The following is a 21,660-nucleotide window of genomic DNA, read 5'->3' on the forward strand; positions in this document are numbered from 1 at the left end:
TGGGTCATGTTGTATTAGAGAGCTGTTGTCTGAGGTTTTTCCACTTGGATGAAATTTCATAGGCTTCGGTGCAAATCTTTAGGATTAAGAGTTGCAAGCAAATAGTGGGGAGAAAAAGTGAAAGCCTCTAGCTAGAAAGTGGATTATTGGAAGGAGGTTGAGCCGGTGATGAATAATTGTGCAATACAGGGCCTTGATGATGCCTTCTGATCCCATGTCAGGCTCATAGGGTTGAATTTGGCCGTTTGAGCCTGTGATGTGAAGAGTGAGGGGGAAGAATGAAGGTGTAAAACAAGATTTGCAGACATAAGGGAGGGCATAATTTGACCAAATGAAGCAAAACCAAAATACAGTAATGGAATTAACTACAGAGACTATTACTTTCATTGAATTAATTCAGTAATTGCTGTGTTGCTGTGTCCCTGGCACTGCCAAGTAGCTGTAGAGAACAAAAAGGTGCCCCTCTACATCCTGAATACTAGCCTGCAAATTACACTGCACTTATCCGTGAGGAGGCAAGTGTTTGACTTGGTCCCTTCCAATCCCTAACATTCTGTGATTCTGTAAAGAAAAAAAAAAGATGACATTTGCACTCAATAATAAGGTTCATTCCACCTTTAAGGTCCCTTCCAACCCAAACCATTCTATGATTCTATGACCTCTTCTATTTGCTTTGTCATGAAATGGCACAAGTTAGCTCATGGGACTGAAGGAATTAAGGATAAAACAAATTTGACCACCGTTTAGTTCTAATTTCACATATGATTCCCTGCCATTTTCAGCTTGTAGCATGAATAAATGAAAACTAACATACAGAAAAGTGAAAACAGATGAAACCAAAACAAGGTGAACAACTTGAACAGCTTTGTAAACCTCTAGATCCACTTTAAGTTTCCAGGAACAGTATATTATATATTTTGTGTGTTCTTGAATGTTCGTGTACTATCCTAAGACATGTTCTTTCTGTCAAAAATAAGATACTGAGGATAAGTATTTATCCTTAGAACTCAAAATCTTAGAAGTAGTCTGAAAATTAATGCTTTCTGGGAAGCCAACAAGTATTAAAACTTTTCCTGAAAACTAAAACTAGAACTGTATAAATATCTAAAATTTATTTTGTGTTCTTTTTTTAACTGGTTAAACCAATGACTCTCATGTGTTTATAACCACACCTATCATCTCACCTTTCTAAACCTCTCAATTTCCCTCCTATCTTTAACATAGTTGTTTTGAAGTATCATAGTACTAACAAGTATGTAACTTTGAAATTACCTTGATGCCTTAAAATACTGTTGGGAGGGTGGGGAAGAAAAAAAATAAAAGACCAGAAGCATATGTTACAGTTTCTTTGCTGGAGCAGATTTAAATAAGAATCATATTTCACCATTACTATACCTTTTGTTTCTACATTATTAACGTATTACATTCTTCTTTCTGTCAGAAGGATTGCTTTTTGAGACTATTGTAGGTTGATTGTAGGTTGGTTTTTAGATGCCAGGGTACAAGACTTTGAAATTCATGAAGTAGATTTTTCTTTAGTTTTATATGGAATAATATTGTCAGGTGTTCTGTCAGATAAATAGGCTTCCAAAATATAACTGCATAGTATCAAATGTGTACTGACTGTTTGATGTCCTGTAGTAATTGCCTAATTGCTGTATCAACTTTAGCTAAGTGTGTTGAGAAATGTAAATTTGATCTGTATACAAACAGCATGTGATAGCTATTGATTGAATACTGGATATTCAGAGTTCCACAGTTCTTTACTAGCTTGTTGATCAAATGTTTCGATGCTTTTCCTGTTTGTCTTATGAAAAGGTGATTGTGGAATAAGCTTGTCTAAATATGTTATCCAGTACAATTGGTTCATATAGTCCTAAAGACCCTGATTCTAACCTAAAAGCAAATATGTTTTACAATATTTAACATAGATCCGTAGAGTAAGACGAAAATTCTACCTAGAAACATGGGTAAACACTGTGATAGAACCTATTAAATATAACAACCTCATAAATTTATATGCAAAGGCAACTCACTGCAAAGACTCTTCAAGATGCATTTTTTTGATGGAGAGATAAGTAACTGAAATACGAAAAAGAAATTGTGGTCTTTAGTAACGTGATATTAATTCTTGGCTATTGTGGAAAAATGCAATATTCTCGTGGTGAGCTTGCAAATGTAAGCATGTTATCTGCTATCTGCCTGCAACTAACATTATATAAGTATTTGAATGTAAGTGGAGACAACAGGGTTTTGGGGGGATAGGGCAGGGAGGGCTAGAGACGAGGTCATCATTTGGAAATGATAAAAAATAATACAACTTTGGTTGTCCTCTAATATAATGCATTGGGGGGGTGGGCATTAAAGGAGGGTTTTTTTCTATCCCTAACTGAAATTTTTAGTGTTAAAAAAACAAAATTTAAGTCATGCATAATTCCATTTTTTCTTGGACAAAGTGGTTAACTGGAAAATTAGTGACTCTGTGATTAAAAACATAGCAAGCAAGGGAAACCATATTTAAAGAAGGGAGGAAGGAGACTTTAATGAGACCTTAAGATTACTTTCTCTCAGCATTCACTTCATTGAAAAATTTGAAGAAAAAATTACAGGAGAATAAACGTCTTGTAAAAAAATGTAGGCTTTCAAGTTGTTTCATTGAGGGGCTGGAAGAATTCCCAACTTATGTCAGACACAGTTCTTCTGAGAAGGGGAGAAAACAGCCCGTTGTTTGTTCCCAGCATAAAAAGTAACAATTTTAAAAGTAGTTTTTAAGATTTCTCTTTAAAAAGAACGTTTATAAAAAGGTTGCAGACTGTTTCTTCCTTATCCCAACTCTAAAAGTAAAATTTTGTTCTTTTTCTTAAGCTCTTCCTTTAGTCTTCCAGAGGCACACTGTGGTGTGCTTATTTTCATGCCTTTTATTATAGTGCAGCCATTATGTGAGAGCCGTATTACAGTGCATCATTTGTATTTCTAAAAACCTTTTGTATTTTTTTTTTAAATCTTGGACTACTTGGCAATGAAACTGCAATGAGTAAATGGTCAAATATTCAAAGTCCATCTTTCACAGGTGAGCCAAATCTGCTACAGACAGATGGGTTTTCTGTTTGAACGGATATTGAGCTCAGGCTGTCTGTTGGATGCTTTCCTTATCACACGAACATCAGAAATGATTTGCACTTCCTGCTGGGTCATGAATGCAAAAAGTCCTGAAAAAGACCAAGCAGGATTCAGTATTGCTAAGTGTATTACTCTGGCACCAGTATTTGGTTTCTCCACTGATGGGTTGTCTTCTCAAACCAGCAGCGCTCTTGCAACGTCTAAGTCAAAACTTACGTGCGATGTCTAAGGTCTGTACAAAGAGAGGTACAATACACGTTAGTCCGGTATCAGCTATTTAGTTGAAGTACACACAACATCTGTCTTCCAGGCTGGCCTGTATTATAGAGTGGAGGACTTTCATGTTTGGGCAGACCTCTTCCCTGTCTCATGTGGAGTAAGTTAGGATTTCAAGTGGTAATCTCATCTCTCCTCTTGTCCAAAGCAGGATCAACTCTGTTGATGTCCTTTCTGACAGATGTTTGTCTGAACGGTTCATAAAGACTTCAGAGACTCTTCAGGTAGCCTGCCACCCTTTTCTGAGGTTTAGGACTAACTGCTGTGCCTTAAGATATTTCTGGAATCTGCTCTGTGAGGTTGTGTTTAGCAGCAGTATCATATCCTTCTGATCAGATTGACATCAGTCTTCTCTCTTAAAGCACCTCCTGCACGGTCTCAGCCGTATGTTATCCTCACCTGAAAATGCCTTTCTGGGAATGGAGGATAGGGTAGACCATTTATTTGGCTCCTTTGGACTCTTCCTGTTGCTTTTTTTTTGGTTTTGGGTTGTTTTTTTTTTTTAATCATTCACTCTTTCTTTTCTCAATTTGTGTCAAGAGGAGCAGGTACAAAGCCAAACCTTATCTTTGGTTCAGGGAAAACTCAAAAAATCTCCAAAATATACATGTCTTGGCTACTAGACTCAAGAATAGTCTTACATGGGTAGTCTTTGATTAGACTGTCTCTGCTTGGCTGAGAAAGTGAAATTAGACTACCTCCAACTTAAAGCTTGCTGATCCAGAATTTAAGTGGCCTTTTAGCTCCTCTTGTAAAGCACTCTAACATCTGAAGTTTGGCCTGTGTTACAGCCTCAGGGTCGGGTGATTGCCTTGCTCTTCTCCTTTGCTTAAATAGGAGTGTTATCACTCATCTTGTGTTGCAAGTCAGAGAGATGAATTGTACAGATAGATGGCTTGAAACAGGCAGGTTATGGCAATGATAGTCCTTCTATATGTAGTGCATATGGATTCTGTGAGCTGCCATTCCCTTCTGCTATTTTCATGTCCTTTGCCACCTGGATTCTCAATTGACTGAGGCACAACTAGGCATGCGCAAAGGGTTTTTTCTTCTTTCTTCACATATGCAAACCCCACCTCAGTTACGGAAGAACAGACACTGCTTCTGAAAGAGATCTGATTTGTTGTGTGTGGGCATGTATGCCCCCCCAGAAGAGGAATTAATATAGCTGCTATAATTGATGTTGAGTAAGTAGTTGTTTACTCTTAGGCTTGACTTGGAATGATTTGTGATGGTACAACATGGTGTTCTACCAAGCTCCTTTCTATTACCCGTGTTCCTACTGCTTTTTTTAAATTGTTTGGGGTTTTTTAAATAATTGTTTAAAATAATACTTTAGATTTTATAGGTTGTGAAAAGACCTCTGAGAATGTGGACTCAGTGTACATCAATACGTGAAGGGCTGTCTCAAATTAGAGAGGGACTAAAAAAGGTATTCTGAGAGATGCATCAAATTCCTCTCTGAAGAAGAGGAAGTATGGAATTGATCTCACATCCTACGAGCTGTTCAGAGTGACTGTTCACTTTTGCACTGTTTGTGTAAATTAAGGAAAGATATGGCTGCTTCCCATCCTTTCAGGCTGGTGTTTAAATTCCAGTCTGAAAACCATTACTAAAAACTGTGGTGGAATGCATCAAGTAATTCAGCTTTGCTGTGGAGTCACCTGAATACCTGCAGAAACCCTGTTTAGAACTGTGTGTGCAGTCAGAGACTGATTTATTTAGCTCTGATATTTAAGGTTTGTAGAGAGGGGTTTGGGATTTTGCTTTTAATTTGTGCACCTGAGTAGGTTCTAAAGCTCCTGGCTTTCACTGAGTTAAATAGGAAAGATTATGTCTTATTCTCTTGGAGTTACTCATTTGTTCAGGTTTAATGATCCAAATGAACCATTTACTTAATAAGGACAATATTTAAAACGTATTGGATATTTACACGTTTACTAGCTTTAAAGTGCTCTTAAGTGTTGCCTCTTTAATAATGACTTTTTAATGCTCTTGTGTTTAACTCCCTAGCTACCTTTTTCTTTAAAAACATGAATGAAAGTAAAGCAAGCAAGCAGACAGTGGCTTTGTGAGACCTCTGCAAAGATATTTGTGAGGAAGGCTTACTCATAGCCTCTGCTTTTAGGCTGCCTTTGGGAAATCAAATCTTAGAAGGCCAAGTTGGAAGCTGAGGTTCCATACATGTCAAGTGTTGGGTGTTTCTAATTGTTCCCTGGAGACACCTAAATTAGATGTCTGAAATGGTCTTCATGAATACCCCATGCTATGTCCCTTTTCTGTGTCTGCCAGCGTTTCATTGCAAGGGATCAGATATTTCTTCACGGTGCTATGACAAAGGATCATGTTCCTGCCAAGTTTCATTAGAATATAACAAACTGAGGAAACTAAATAAAGCATTGTGCTGTAAACTTTCTGAAAACAAGTAAATTTATATTAAAAAAAAAATAAATTATACTACCCACACATGCAAATATTGTTGACTAGTATTCTTGTAGGAATTCCACTTATTAGCAGTAGATTATTTTGTCCCTTATATATTGTTTGTGGGGTTTTTTTTGTTAGAGACTGTTGTATATACTATAGACATCCACAGACTTCTATTGTTAATACATTGTGAAACGTATTCCCGTTTTCAAGCTCATACAGGTTACAAAGTCCTAATGAAGTGGTGCATGTTTTAAGTATGATGCACAGCTATTTGTGATGTGAATCCCAGACTTCGTTCTTTTTTGCGCTGTATTTCCAACTACAACGCAAAATATGGCTACAGACAGTGCAGAAGAGTCTTTTCTGTATCTTAGAAACACAAATAAAAACCTGTGAAGTTTTCCTTGTTTGTGGAACAGAACAGCTGTGTACTTTACGTTTTGTGAGATGCATCTGATGTTCCCGTCCAATTTCAGGCTGAGCAGTGTGCAGTGCTTTCTGAAAAGAGTTGCCATGTTAAATGGCAGGAACATGACTGTAAAATACACATTATATCTGTTTTGGTCTGCATGCTAGTAGTGACAGGTGCTCAATGGTTGTCAGCATCCTTGTCAGCACGGAGACTCCTCTGACATTAAAGTCACCAGCTCAGTCCTGATGCTGCGCAGCTCTATTGGCAGTTCCATCAGGCTGCAGCCGATCAGCGAATGTCAGAGCCTCCGCTCTTCTTCTGGTATGTTGCCAGCCCTCTGTGTTTTCAGGCTGGCCTTGCCTGTTGTTTGAACTTGCCACAGTTCTTCAGCAGCTTTCCTGTGGGAAATGAGCGGATAGGTCATGGGTGTGTAGGTATCTTCAGGGCAATGCAAAACCACATCCAAAGTGACTTGCATAAAGGTTTGTAACGATTACCGTTGCTTTAAGCCAATCAATGGGTAGGGTACCCAGGGACTCATTAAGTGGCATTTGAGGTGTCTGTAACAGAGTTTTGAGCTGTATTTCAGGAAATGTGGTGACAGCCTTTAATGTCTAATTGACCTCTTCTCTTTGTTTCACTTTCCATATTTCCTTCTGATGCATTCCCCTGTGGCAGCAAACAGCCCTGCTCAGTATTCTGAACTTCTGCTCGGAGCTGCAGCACCTCAGCCTGGGCAGCTGTGTCATGGTGAGTACTTACACCATGCCAGGGCAGGGGTGTGTGTGTGTGTGTGTGCACGCTTGCTTTGGAACTAGATCTAGGTTTATGTTTCACAGAGACACATTAAGTGCTAAGTTGGCATTATACTATACTCTCTTGAAAGGTCCAAGATGGATGCAACTTAGTCATATACTTAAGGGTTACATACTAGTTTAGTAGGCCTAAAACACAGCTTGTAGGCTTTCTCTTAGTTCTTCAGCGTCTTCCTAAATTTTGGGTCATTCTCTATATGCATAATCACTTTTTGTTTTGAAAACTAATCAAGACTTATTTATTTTTTTTCAGACCATATCATCATTCTTAGCAGACTAACTCTTGTGTCTGACTCTACAGTAATAACCATGAGAGAAATATTTTCAGCAAAAGCCATTTGAGTCATAGACTTGCTGGGTGCAGTCATTGATTTAAAGAAAGAGAATACAGGGACAGCAGCAATTCCTGCAGGGCGCTCATCTAAGCTGTACTGCATGTGCGTACCAGACCTGTATGCAGTGGGTTTCTGACTTGCTGCTGTCCCTGGTGGTAGAAACACCAGGTCACTCATCACGGAGACTTGGCTGACCTTCCTTGTTGTTCAGGAAGCAAGTGACAAAGCAGAATTGGCTCAGCCTTCCCTGCTTTGACTCACGGACAGAAGAGGAAGGCAACATGACTACATTTTTCCAACAATCCTTGTCTTCCTATGGTTTTTGATAGTCGATTTCATTCCTTCTGCCTGTATAATGGGACCCTCTTTCAGTCGCTTTGGCTTGCCCAAGGTAACTAATAAGACTTCCATAAGGAGATGCAGCAACTGAGCAACCTAGAATGGAAATAAGCACATTCTTCAGTCTCCATGTGCTTATGGTGGCAGTGCCTATGGTCACAAAAGCAGTTTTAATCATCTTGTGAAGGAAAAACAACTGTGCAATAAAAATAAGGGGTTTTCAAAGACAATGAACTTTTCACTGCATTTTCACTGATCCTTAGAATTAAGTGAATTTAAAAACACCTGTGTCTGGGAGTTGATAGGAAATTTATTTTATTTTTGTCTTTTGTAAAAGTAGACCTTGCTGTACTCTACAATGAATAATTTTCAGAGCTCTTTAGAAATGACAAAGGCTCAAGACAGATCTGTAGGTGTGTTAGCAAGCAAATCTTGAAACACCTGTGTATGTCTGGAAAGATGGTATATGTGACAAAAGCGTTTGCTTTCCTTGCAGATCGAAGACTATGATCTTATAGCAAGCATGATGGGAGCAAAATGCAAAAAGCTTCGCAGTCTGGATTTGTGGAGATGTAAAAACATAACTGAAAGTGGAATAGCAGAATTGGCTTCAGGCTGCCAGCTTTTGGAAGAACTTGATCTTGGCTGGTGCCCTACATTACAGAGCAGTACAGGCTGTTTCACAAACCTTGCACGTAAACTCCCAAACTTGCAAAAGCTCTTTCTTACGGCCAACAGGTCTGTGTGTGACACAGACATTGAGGAGCTTGCTGCTAACTGTACACATCTACGGCAGCTGGATATATTGGGTAAGAAAACGTAGAACTATTGGTATATTTCTTACTGTGTCTCAAAAGCCTTGCAGTTAAAAAGGAGTCCTTAAGATAAAACTGTCTTCTAGACATATTTTTAAATAAGTATTTCTTCAAATTATGATTGAGCATATGAATAAAAATGGAGGGAAGTTTTACTCACTGCAGTGAGTTTCTGACTTAGAATCCAGTGGATTTATACCAGCCATGTAATTTGACTGCCTGGTGTGAATTCCTTAAACTGAGATTTAGGTGCAAGATTTTTCCAGTAAATTTTAGTTTCATGACCATTAGGTTTTTAAACTGATATCTTTATCTTTTGACTGTCAGAAGATCCAATTTCTCCTCCTTCTTCCTGCTTTTGTTTGTTCTTTTATTTCTGTGAAGTGTGACAAAGTATATTTATAGTGCGAGTCTGTGATCAATTAACAGATTTGTGCTTTTACGCAATACAGATACACCAAGCAATATTATCATAGAATCATTTTGGTTGGAAAGGACCTTTAAGATCAAGTCCAAACGTTAATCTAACGCTACCAAGTCCACCAATTGAATTTGTCACTTTTACCAGGAAGTGAATTTGACTCATTAAAGAGGAAAAGGTAATTAACAGCAAAACTTAAAATGGACTTTCTGCTAAGGTGGGAAGGATGTGATGAGGGGCAATAAGCATAGGAAATCTTAGAGTTCTAATCCTCTGCAGCTTCTATAGTTAAAAAGTATTTTTAGAAATCTAAAGTAAATATACTTTGGACTCTTGGATAAGGACTTTGAGAAATGTAGTTTTGCATGATACTGAATTTATTTTTTGTGGTAGAATATGAGGTTTTCTTTTTAAAATAACGTAGGACAGCAGGGATATTTGTGACATCAAGGTGGGAGAAATTTCTTCATGCTTTTACTGACTTATTTTCACAGGATTAGTTAAAAAAGGAAGATTTAAATTAAAGGGAAGAAAATAGCTGCACTGCGTCTTTTTAATATTTAACAATATTAGTGAAAATGTTATATTTAGGTTGAGAGAGATGCTGGAAAGAACTGAGAGCCCTCAACTTGAATTCAATGTTTCAAGCAAGTTTAAGGCTATCAGCATTTAACATTTCTCATTACAAAAAATTTGCCCTATAGCTTCAGGTTGTCACTCCAGTATAGCTAGTACACTCTTCTACCATGAAATATGGTTTTACTCATCTCTGATTGAGAAAGTTGCCTTCTGACCAACATGTGAAAGGAGGATGAACAGATAAAAACTTACCTCCACCTAGTACAAATGGTGGAGACTTGATGTATTTGTCCACAGGAGGTAATGTGTTTTGCGTGTCCTCAAGGAAATCTGTTTTGTAGCTAGATTATCAAGGGCACATTTCCCTATTCAGACATGAAAAATTTCCAAACTGCATAGTGAATGAAATCTTTCATAGACACGTATGTTCTCCTGACCACCCACTTGCATGCATTTCTGTTACAATGGCATTGTGTCTGCCCACAGAGTGGTCTGACCTTTTCACTGCACCAGGGGCTGCCCGATGAATAGTTTGGCTGTGTTGAGCCTACAGATAGCCTGCTACTTCTGTTGCCTCTCTGCCGGCAGGGAAGGTTTGTTGCCACACTTCTTTAGCATTTGAATTCATGTTTGCGTTCAGTTTCACATCTTATTGATGTTTTTGTGGAAAAATAATGTGTGAACGTGGAAAAGGAATTTGTTCTGGTCCCTCGGTGCTTTACCAGTATTCCTGAGTCAAGTGGATTTGTAGTCAACCTTTCCCAGTGAGACTGCATGTTGGGTTCAGATGGGTGCTCTCCAGAGGATATCCAGTTGAATTATCTGCAAGATTTTACCAAAAACCTTCATATCCACCTTCCACACCTCGCTTTCTTCCTTCAGAGGAATACATAGTGAGGGGGAGAAGGTTGTCTTCTGCTGTAAGTGAGTCAGTACAAGGTGATATGATATATGTGAAGGAGTTACCCGGCCTTTTTGGCAACAGCAGGGAAACTGTGTTCATTTCTTTGTCTGAATATGGGAACCATTACAGTCTGTGGTTAAAAGAAAAAGTTGTCAAGTAGAACCACGTCAGGTCATCTGGAGGTAGAGTTGCCAGGTGTTCCCATGCAAGTACAGAAGTCTCTGTTGCCTGAACTAAAGAGCTAGTGTCTCACAGTGCAGGAGTACCAAGGAAGTCATAAATCTCTGTACGTGCTCTAACTTTTGGCGGCTGATGTAGGGCCATCCTGTTACTATAAGCTATACAAATGCTTAGTATGTTTTTGTCCTTTTGAAGAAGTGTGACAACAGGTCTGAAGCTGTTAGAGGCCTGAGGTCAGTGTTCAGCTTTGCAACAGTAACCTTGAACAGTGGGTTTTCTCTGTGATGTGCGTGAACAAGAGGTACTCTTATTATATCATTTGTCATCTCCCAAGTACAGTAATGTCTGGCTTATACGTGCATTGTGAAGGGTGTAGAAATATTGCTGCTAGGTTAGCAGTGCACGCTATAAGGGAACTTCTTTTGCTTCACAAAGCTGTGTAAAAGCTTGAGGTTTTTTGCTATGTACAGGCACTAAGTAGGGATCAGAATGTCTTACCTTGCACTGCAGTCGCCAGCATTAATGATACTATACTGGTTTCTCTCTCCAGTTGCTAGAACTTATGAACTCGTCAGGCAAAACTTCTTGTTTCAGTTATAGATTATTTATCACCACAGTAGCTTCAGGACTGGAGGAGTCTAAGCCTCTGAAAGAAATCTTGCTCAACTGTGTGTCATTCATTTAAGTGTCACAAAATGCCTGTTGCATATACCCTGGATGCTGTTTTCAGGTGGTAGCTCCTGCAGCTTGCTACCCATCTGTCCTTTCCTTAGTCTCTCCATTGTTGTTTGGCAATTCCCTTGTTACAGAATCAGAGGACTTCGCAGAAGATGAAAATTGCCAGTTTTCAAGGGCAGCATAAAATTAATGGCCCGTGTAAAGCATTGTTTGATGGGTGGCTGTGTTTGTGGTGCATAAAACATACTTCAGAAAGTAAATTTCTGTTTAAAAAAATAACTCATGAGTGGGATCCATATCTGCTGTATTATAAGACAGTTTGAAAGAGGAAGCATGACGTAAGTGTGTCACTGAGTACGCGAGGGCGTGCTTCTTGAAGTTTTAGTACTAAGCTTTCTTTTACCCATTGCATACTGAGCTGCCTGCTTACCAGTATCATTTCCTTCTCTGCCCACATCCTTTCCACTGACTGATGTGGTGGGTTTCCACCTTGCAGTGGAATGATCCAGCTGTGGTCATCTGACAATTCTGTAGCGATGGAATACCTCATCCAGTGCTATCAAAAGTTAAGTGGACACCTCTAGACCTGTAGTTAAAAACTAGTCTTCAAACTGTGATCAGCATTGAGCAATGTGACAAGTCAGATGACAACCTGAATTGGCAGTGCCAAAAAGCTTTTCTTGTACATTGTATCAGCTGCTTAATTCTGTTGCTGTGGGGCTGCCAGCTGCTGTCAAGGATTAAGAACGTGTCATCTTAACCTCGCTCCCCAAAAGTCCTGAGTGCCTCTGTCCTGCACAAAAAGAGTAATGAAAAGTAGACACCCTTGTTACCGCAAAATTCATGTATTCCTGTCTACATACCAACACTTCCCACACCTTCCTGAGCAGCAGAAAACCCAACTGCCCCCTTGCCAGCTGTCAAAATTTTCAGCTTTATCTTGAGAGCATGAATACGTAGTTAGTCAATTCAAACATGAAAATGTGTACCACGTTAGAATTTTGAATTTGAGTTGTGTGCAATAAGTTAAATAAAATATAAAGAATAAACGTCTAATCCGGCTGGTCTAGGGGAGGAAAGGAAAAGTAAGAACATTTGAGGGAACAGTGCTAGTTGTTTTCAGGGTCTCTACTCTTAAATATTATTTGGTGTGTAGTAGTATCCCTTGCCCTAGAAACTGGGGTTCTGGCAATTTTTGTAGCCATCATACACAGGTCTTCTGAACAGCTCTAGAATTTGAAGACTTGGGGATAAGATAGATATAAATGAAATAATTTACAGCTAGTAAACATGATTGTTCTAGCAAAGAAATCATCACTCAGAAGTGCCTTTTACAAAGACAATACCAGAGAATTTTTCCAGAGAATAGACTGAAAAACAAAATTAAATAGCAGATTTTAATATACCGATTATGTATTTATTCTGAGAAAAGGCCAATTAGTCCATATAGGAAAAGTTCTAGTAAATAACAAAGGTCCAAAAGCCTCCAAACTCTAGAAAAATGTACTATATAGGTAACTAGCAGGATACATTTGTCAGTCTTTCAAAAGCAAAGGAAAATGTGCTGTATTACACTTCTGAAATGCTTTTAAATGTGCTTTTAAGACAGATACATCACTAATTGTACATTGTATAAATAAAAGTAAGACTGCAGATGTTTATCCCGTGGCGTGAATAACCAAACCCCAAACAGATTGCTGGATTTTTTAGCTTTTAAAAAAAAGGCATTTCCTAACATAAAATTTCAAGTCTGAGGAGGAAAAAAGAAACAGGTGCAGTAAAGCATGCAATTTAGGATGGCCTACTTAGTTACAGTCTGTTAAAAATCTTAGTCTTAGATGAAATGGTAGGAGAGCTGTCAAAGTTCAGGTAGGAAGGAACGAAGAACATCGTACACAAAAAATCTGTGGCTAGGCATCTAGATCTAGCAGTTTTGTAGAAACACACATTTGGATCTTGAAGCGTAAAAGCTGTGATGCGTAAATGAGACTGGTTTTAAATGAAAGTGCTGATGCAGTAGCAATTTTAAGGCTTGGTGGAAAAAAGCTAAGTAGCGTAATGTGTTGTTCCTAGAGTTTCAGTTGGAATGGTAGGGCAGATCATGATGGTAGGATAGTGGTACTATGGTAAAATTTATGGTCAAATGAAGTGAATGGCTGAAGCGTATTACAGAATTTCTGTGTATGGCCATAGGGACTGTTACATCAACCATCAGACAGTTGTGGTGACAGTTATCATATAATGATAAGGGAGTTAAAAATCACAATAATAATGACAAGCTTTGATTACCTCCATGTAGGTGAGGTAAAATTTGGGGGCATGATAGCAAAGACAGTTTTCAGGTGATGTTGGATGATGTGTCCCATAGAAGAAGTGAAGACCACCCTTCGATACCCCCTTGCTTACGCAGAAGAGTACAGGAGACTGCTAAAAACAGAGGCATCTTTCTGGAAATGAATCCTGTTCAGAGAAGAAAAATAGGAAGATGAAGTCCAGAAAGTGAAACAAGATTGCAGTAAGGCAGTATAAGGTATTAAGGAACCATTGGCTATAGGTAAATGCTAAAACTGTATTTCGGATATGTTAGAAGTAGTTTACAGGAGAGCTACTGAGGTTGGTAGATACTCAAGTTGAAGGGTCATTCAGATACAAGAAGGCCATTGCAGGACAACTGTTGTCTGTCCGTTAGTGTTCATGGCAAGGAGGATCAAGTAGGCTGCTACATCAGAGCCGTTCTTTCCAGGAGATTAGCCCTGAAAGCTGCCTTAAATTGGAATGCCAATACGGAAAGCTTTTGAACAAATCAATACATTGAACAATAATAAATTGTTAGGACTAAATGGTATTTATGCAGCGGTTCTAAATGAGCTGAAATACAGGGCTGTGGAAATCTTATTTCTGGTGTGTGATCTGCCACATAAATCAGCCTCAGCACTAGAGGAGTGAAGGGTTACAAACGTGGCACAATCTTCTGTAAAGGATGCAGGTTAGAAGCTACAAAACAGTAAGATTATCTTTTGCTCTGTGTAAACCAGTTGCAGCCATAAGGAAGTCAGTCAGTCAGTGGACATGAAGGCCATCATGATATTTTGAAGAAGAGCTGCATCCCTGTGAGGAGGGTATAGTTGTGCCTCTCCAGTCTTTCAGAATTCCTTGGAGTTCTTGGTGAAGATGGGCTCTGATCCAGTCCATAGAGGACTGGATTTTCAAAAGCTTTAGCCAAGGTTGTTCTGCTTTTGTAACTCAGCTGTTCTTCTTCTGGGTTATGAGTGTTTCAAAGACAACAGGACAAGAATGTATCATCTCTTTTCACAATGAAGTTACATCACTGCTGTGGTCACCAAGGGTCTGTACTGATCTGCTTAAGTAATCCAGGCAAAGGGGTGAATAATGCTATACCAGAGGGTAATGCACAGCTATTCAGGGTAGAAAAATCTTAAGCTGAAGAACTTCACAGTGAAAAATTGCAGAATGATCTTACGATACTTAGTAAACAGATGATAAAGCAGGAGGAAAACTGTTCCATCAAATGCAAACATAACATTAATTAAGCATATGGGGGGGTGGCTTTATATTAGTTACCGTTTTGTAGGAAGGAGATCCTGTGGGCAGTTTTTAGAAAACGTCAGCTCATTGCTCAGCGTCATTCTAATGGGCAAAGAGAAGGTTAGGATTTCTTAGGAAATAAATGGAGAAAACACTGTAAGACCTCATTATACAGTTACTGACTTAGTGCTCAGTGCACTATATAGTTCTGGTCATCCAGTTTCAAAAGTACTAAATTAGTGCAGAAACAAGACAACAGGGGTCATCTGAGATGCAAGAGTCTGGAAAACAGGCAGCCTTGAGGGAACAGATGTCTGTAGGATTATAAATGATGTGGAAGTAGTGAACTGGGTATAATCTCTCACTGCTTCTTTATGATTCATTGCCCCTTAATTATTGCAATTAATAGGCAGTGGGTTTAAGGCTGATTTTTTTTCTTTTTTTTTTTAACATTATATAGTTAAACTGTAGAACTCACGTAAAGGGGCCATAAGTATAAAGAAGTTCAGAAAAGTAGTAGCATTCATGAAAGGTAGCTTCAGAAATCCCTAAATTGATAATTTTTGGCAGTTGAGAAGATCCAGCGGTGAAAAGCTGCTTTAAAAATCTGCTCTTGCCTTTTTTTTTGCCTTTTTTTTTGCCTTTTTTTTTGCCTTTTTTTTTGCCTTTTTTTTTATTGCTTTTTCTTCTTCTTTTTTTTTTTTTAATTAAGAATTATTAGCCCTGGCCATAGACAAGATCCTGGACACTAGATGGCTTTTTGGGGTGCAGTTCAGCTCAAGATGGAGCTGTGTAAGTTGAAGTGTCCACTGGTAGGTGTCTGCAGTCATGTTGGATGTATGAACTCTTTAGAGCCCGGAGAGCTTTATGAGCAATTTAGCCCTCTGTAGATGTCCAGGCTTGGCTCATATGCCCAGAGTAACCTGCGTGACTTCCAGCTGTTCCAGTAAGGCATGGATGTCTTCCTCTGGGCCCAGTGTCCTGTCTGTCAGCTCTGTGTGGATGTCCTGCACGGTGTAAGGAACCCCAAGGGGCACTAGGCACTTCAGGCAACTGAATCGTACCCCAGTGCCTACTCAGCTGAATCATGTGCTAAGCACCATTGGCTGTACTGACTGGATTTCCATCACCTATAATGGGTGTGTGGATACGTGCTTGTAAACATCTGTTTGATTTCTGACTGAATCACGTGCTTGATCTGATCCTATGTGACACTTGGGAGTTCAGTCACTGTGGTCATGTTTTTAGCAGGGGTAAATAGTGTGTTTTGTATTACAGTTAGTGTAATATAGGTATGATTGGTAGTTTCTTGAACAACTGCCCCTGCATGTGCGTAATACCCACACTCACTCTAGAGTCCTAGAAGCCTTGCTGATGTGTTTGGAATTGCAGTAGCCCACAACAGCTCTTGTGTTGTGCTGGTCAGCGCAGTCAGCAGGAGAGTCATGAGAACATGAGTGCTGCCAAAGCCCAGCATCTGGTCCCTGGGAGGTCTTGTGGCTTTGGGTTCTTGGCTTCTGTAGCTAGAGATTCCCCCTGAAGCTGTAAAGTTGCCCCCCAATAAAAAATTCTGGACTGACTTAAGCAGTTAAGAAAATACAATAGGCTGCTTAAAGGTAAAAATTCTGCACTGTCTCTGAGAAGCTTTTAATTTGAAATCTAATTGAAACAACCTAAATAAAAATTGCTCTAGTAGCATTTTTTTCATGACACAGTATTAGCAGCTTTAAAAGAAAAAGACTATTCTCAGTAACTTTGCAATTTGTTTTGTTTCTTTTTTTGTTTTTGAACAGGGACGAGGATGGTAAGCCCCGCATCTTTAAGAAAATTGCTGGAGTCTTGTAAAGATCTTTCTTTACTTGATGTGTCCTTCTGTTCACAGATTGATAATAGAGTTGTCCTAGAACTGAATGCCAACTTTCCTAATGTGTTCATAAAAAAGAGTTTCACCCAGTGACTCACTACATATGCTGCTGTGGAATTTGTTTGACAGAGTCCTTTCCTGTGAATTTGTGCTGACGTTTTTTAAGAAGACTATAAAACCTCTATAGTGGAAAGTGGAAGTAGTGGAAAGTATTAATTATCTACACAAATGGGTAAAATACATTTAAATATATTATGCATTTCTTAAAGAGTTGATATTGTACCTAAGAATTGTTTTACTCTGTGTTAATTGGTGGCACTGCATGTTTTTTAAATACCAGCCATATGTGTGGCTTTTATGAGAAGAAAATGAAAAACCTCTTCTTAAATGTCCCTTTATAGGGTGTTACACACAATAAACTATGTTAATATTCAGGTGAAAGCAGAAGTTCAGTATTTAGCAGTGAGGAAAAGATGGGTGCTTCCTTTTTATGTATATGTGCTTGTGTATATATAAATGTATACGGTGGTATTTGTATATACATACACAGATACTGTAGCATTCTGGTTTGGCCTGCAGCATAAGACGTTGTGATGTGGCCTATAATTAGTTGTTTGAAAACCTGCTTAAGCTTGTATAAGAATAGATTGAAAAGACACTTTGTCTTCTTCATTTTTTTGGCAATGAGTTGTATCTGATACATTTTTCTCCCTTCCTCCATGTGAAATAGATGTAGTGATGTTTTACAGTCTGGCCTAAGTGACACAACAGATAAATGTAAGAATGTTCTACCTGAACTTAGAGCAGAAACGAAAGAGAAAATTGCCAGCTGCTTCTTGGTATTGGAGATAAAGTTTGAGCCAGGTATTTAGTATTGTAACTGGTAATGTGTAGAAAACTCTAGAGCAATTTTCTTTTCAAATTTCTGTTACGGTCAAGGCTTGATTTGTGATACATCTGGTTGTCATGCAGAGTATCATAAAAAATAGAACTTAGGGTAATGCATTAGCAACTGTCCCTTGCACTGACATCAAATCTACTGTCAAGTGTAAAAACAAATATCAGTATAGTGGGTTTGAAACAAGGGCAATGTGATTTAATAATCACCAAACCTCAGTAATGGATTTGTTTTGGTTTTGGGGGTTTTTTTGTTTATCCAAGAAATGGTCACTCAAAATATTGTTGCACTCTCTCTCTTTAACACTGTTCAGCCTCTGGAGAAGGAAGACTGTTGATGGACAAATTCTAGAGGTTTCTTCCTTTTGCACTTCATTCAAGGAAGTTTTTCTTTTTTTTTTGTTTTTTCCTTGCATACCACTGCTAGAGTATGTTGCTATGTACAGCTTTAGTTTAGAATTTTACCTTTTTAGCCATCGTTGATGAATACGGACCATGAAATATAGCTTGTCATTGTGTGTTGGTTCCACTGTTCTTGTACTGATGACACTACCTACTGGAATAAGAAGAAAAGTATTTTGTCTGGCAGAAGTACGTTATTGCACTGAAGATCACTGGCAAAGAATACTTCAGTTTATGCAGTAAATAACCGACCACTACTAGAGGACTGCTACGAATCATTAAAGATTTGACGATCTCTGTGACTCCTGAATGAACGCTTTGAACTCTTTGTGCTGGTGCCAATACTTTATAAACCATGTCATGAAACAGCTACAGAACAATTATCTGATTTTATAGAAAGACCTTTTTCTTCAGATTTTTAAATTTTACAGAATCTTTTGGGAATTCCAGATCTAAAGAAGGGCGTGCACAGTTGGCTTTCTGATTTTTCCTCCACACAGATGGCACTATGGGATTTCCAACTAGAGTATGCCATTCCTTTTTTTTTTTTTTTTTTTTTTTTAGAAAACTGGACATTGTTAGAGATCTTTAGATTGATTTACTTTTTTTTCCACACTGACAGATGTCAGCTTTGATGTGATTCTGTCTGAGACCTCATTTCTTTCAGTCAGGTTGGGTTGATTTATTTTTCTGGGAACTTAACTTTTAACTTTTTTTTAATCTACAAGTAATATTTTTCATTGTAATCGAGTATTAAACATTATTGTTGTAGTTATAGGAGAACACAGGTTCAGGTAATGGGAGTTTACAAAGAACAGTATTTCAAAACAAATGTTTTTGTTGTGAAATTTTACTTCTCAGGGTGCATCTGTGTATCTCCTTTTTTTCTTAGAGATCCTTCTTGTTTGTTTTTCACTGTAAATAGAATGGGATGTGGATGAAGTGATAGCCATTGTGCCTTCAAACTGGTAAACTTGTTAAATAATACAGTTTCACTTCTACAACATCAGTGAATCAAATAAGTGTTTTTGTAATCATGTATGTGTAAAGGATTTCATTCTCTATTGCTTTTTAGGTAGTATAAAGGAGATTTAAATTGACGTTTTTTCATACTAAAGGATTTTTTTTCTTATGTTGTGCCTTCTGTTTGAAATTGGTTTTGTTGGGAGTTCTCTATTGTCACTTGAAAGATAAATTGAAGTCTGCTTTTTATTTGGACTATTTAAAACTTAGCTATTGCTAACACATCATTAATTCAAATAGTTGAGAGATAATTGGGAAAAACTTCCATCTATAATTGTAGACTTTAACCCAATCAGCGGGTAAGAAGCTCTTTTCACTATGGCTTTATTACGTACAAGAAGTCTTCCAGCAAAGAGAGGATAGACCAGACTTGACATTTCTGATATTTCCAGGATAAAGAAAACAACATGCTTTTAGATCTTCCTTATGCATCACAAAGAAGCAAGAATAGATCACTGTCTTTTTAGTTCTGCTACTTTATACTTATGTGTGTATGCTTATTTGTATGTATGTATGTATAAATAAAATATATACACACATATGTCTGTGTACATATGAAAATTTTTTTGTATGTGTGTACGTATTTATACACGTTTATAAATCTCAAAGTTTTTCCTGTAGGAATTACTTTTGTGAAGTGAATGAATAGCAAAAGATGTTTCGTAGCAGTTCTGTTTTCAGCTGCTGTTTTACTGTACCTGGAGACTGAGTTCCTCTCCACTCATGCAGCAGGAAAAGCCTGGGCAGGAGGTATGCTGGATTTCCTGTGTTGCTTTGCCGAAGTGCCTTTTGGTTTGTCTACACACGAAAGGTATTACAGGGTATGGTAGAGTGTGAATGCGAAGTCCGATAACTACTGTGGACTGTCTCCTTGTGAAGCAGTCATGTAGAGGGAAATTTCTTCTAGTTTCATTTAATCCAACATGAATGATGGCAATTCCTTAGTTGGAGGAATTTAATCATTCTGGCATTGGGTCATCATCTCCAACACTAGACCGTCCCTCAGTCATGTTATCTAAACTCTGCTTTTAAGGATATTCCTTTTTTTTTATCTTGTCCTTTGATCTTATCTGTCTTTCTGAAGCATTGTAAAAGATGTGCTTTGGCAACAGATGTTAAAAGACCATTGCTAACATGTCAAAAAAAAAGAGGCTTCTCTGAAGTACTCATGTTCTTAAACTAAAGGGGTGCTTTTGTACTATCTGTATGAAATTGGTGTGGGATGGGGTGTAGGTAGATACATCATTCTTTTGGTCATTTTAAAAATTAATATGATAATTTTACCGTTTAAAGCATCTTCCCAACCCTTGAAGGCTTCAATTCAATAGTGTACTTACTTGTATTCATAATTCTGAGCTGTCTGGCTAGATGGCTCTATGCAAATGGATGGGGTTTCTGTTGTTTAAATTATGCACACGATTAAGTACATTAGTGAGCAGGACTTACATGGAAGAACAGTTTTGTGTAAGAATTTGGACCTTATAATCCCCATGTACTTGGAGGTCCAAATTTCAGACCAAAAAAAAAAAAAAAGATCCTTGTATTTACTGCGTGATTCTTTCCTTGGAGCTCTCATGCCAACTTTTCCAGATAGATGATGTCCAGTAATCATGGTACACAGTGAGTAGAATTCATCTCACTGAATGTTAGCTCTCTGAAAGTTAGACATGTAGTTTAAGGGAGGAATCTGGGCACCTCTAGAGAGCTATTAATCTCCTCCTAAGATAGATATTTAAGGAAAGTAGAATGAATCATGTTCTGGAGAGCCTCTCTGGAGACTCTGGAAGCTGTGATTTAGCTCAGGTTAGATACTTGGCTTTAGAATACTAAACTGAGATTAATTCCATCTGGCACTGTACTGCCTGTCTGGGAATAGCAAAAGCCAAGACTGGAACAATGTCCATCCCCAAATCAAAAAAACCCTCCAAAATCCATCCAGAAAGAAGCAAATTAAACAGATGCTGACAACTTGAAAAGTCAGTGTTTTAAATGCCAGGATCTACTTCTGCCCCCGAGTCCCTTGCCAATACCTGTGGTATGTCTTTTTTTTTTTTTTTTTTTTTTTTGGGTGGAAATGCATCCCCTTTCCTTGTTCTGATATCTCACGTACCTGACTGGCTGTATGTATAATTCTGTAAATGCATGAAATTAATGGGGAAACGTAATTAATGTATTGCAGCTATTTTGATGATCTTTCATATTGCTATAATTAAGGCTATGACTAGTTTAACTGCTCTCCTGTCACCAAAAATGTTACCCACTGTGCATTTGCAAAAATTGTATGTTTAGTCCTGGTTCTTACTGTGTGTACTTATTGCATCTTACGGGATATGTTTCCCACGTCACATCTGCAAGACTACTAAATTTAAAATAACTAGATAAAATGTGGCATTTTATTATATGGAGTGTGGGGGTGACTTTATATATTGATTTACAGGTTCATTATTACTCTTTTGCAATGATTCCGTAAGTTGTAGCTTTTGACATTACTAGGCTAGAAATTCCTGGTTTAATACATCTGTACATGCTGTGTTAGACACAGTCAACATTTTTTCCCAAATGAAGGCGTTTGTCCTTCACGGAGATGATGATTTCTGTGATTTTAGATTTCTGACTTGACAATG

General features: G+C 38.2%; 1 protein-coding gene across 4 annotated transcripts in view; it reads left to right on the forward strand.

Moving 5' to 3' along the window:
* The window catches only part of FBXL4 (F-box and leucine rich repeat protein 4), a 66,477-nt gene that overhangs the window by 40,513 nt on the left and 4,304 nt on the right, over positions 1-21,660 (forward strand). For 2 of the 4 annotated variants that reach the window (XM_068398970.1, XM_068398979.1), the window contains exons 7-9: positions 6,917-6,988; positions 8,224-8,536; positions 16,644-18,572. In XM_068398970.1, coding sequence (XP_068255071.1) covers positions 6,917-6,988; positions 8,224-8,536; positions 16,644-16,807 — 549 coding nt within the window. In that variant the 3' untranslated portion in view covers positions 16,808-18,572. Of the gene's footprint in view, positions 1-6,916; positions 6,989-8,223; positions 8,537-8,994; positions 9,142-16,643; positions 18,573-21,660 lie in introns of those variants that run through there. The other 2 variants (XR_011048011.1, XM_068398990.1) reach the window with 2 other exon arrangements.

Source organism: Nyctibius grandis, chromosome 1 (genome assembly GCF_013368605.1).
Source record: "Nyctibius grandis isolate bNycGra1 chromosome 1, bNycGra1.pri, whole genome shotgun sequence".
Classification (NCBI taxonomy): domain Eukaryota; kingdom Metazoa; phylum Chordata; class Aves; order Nyctibiiformes; family Nyctibiidae; genus Nyctibius; species Nyctibius grandis.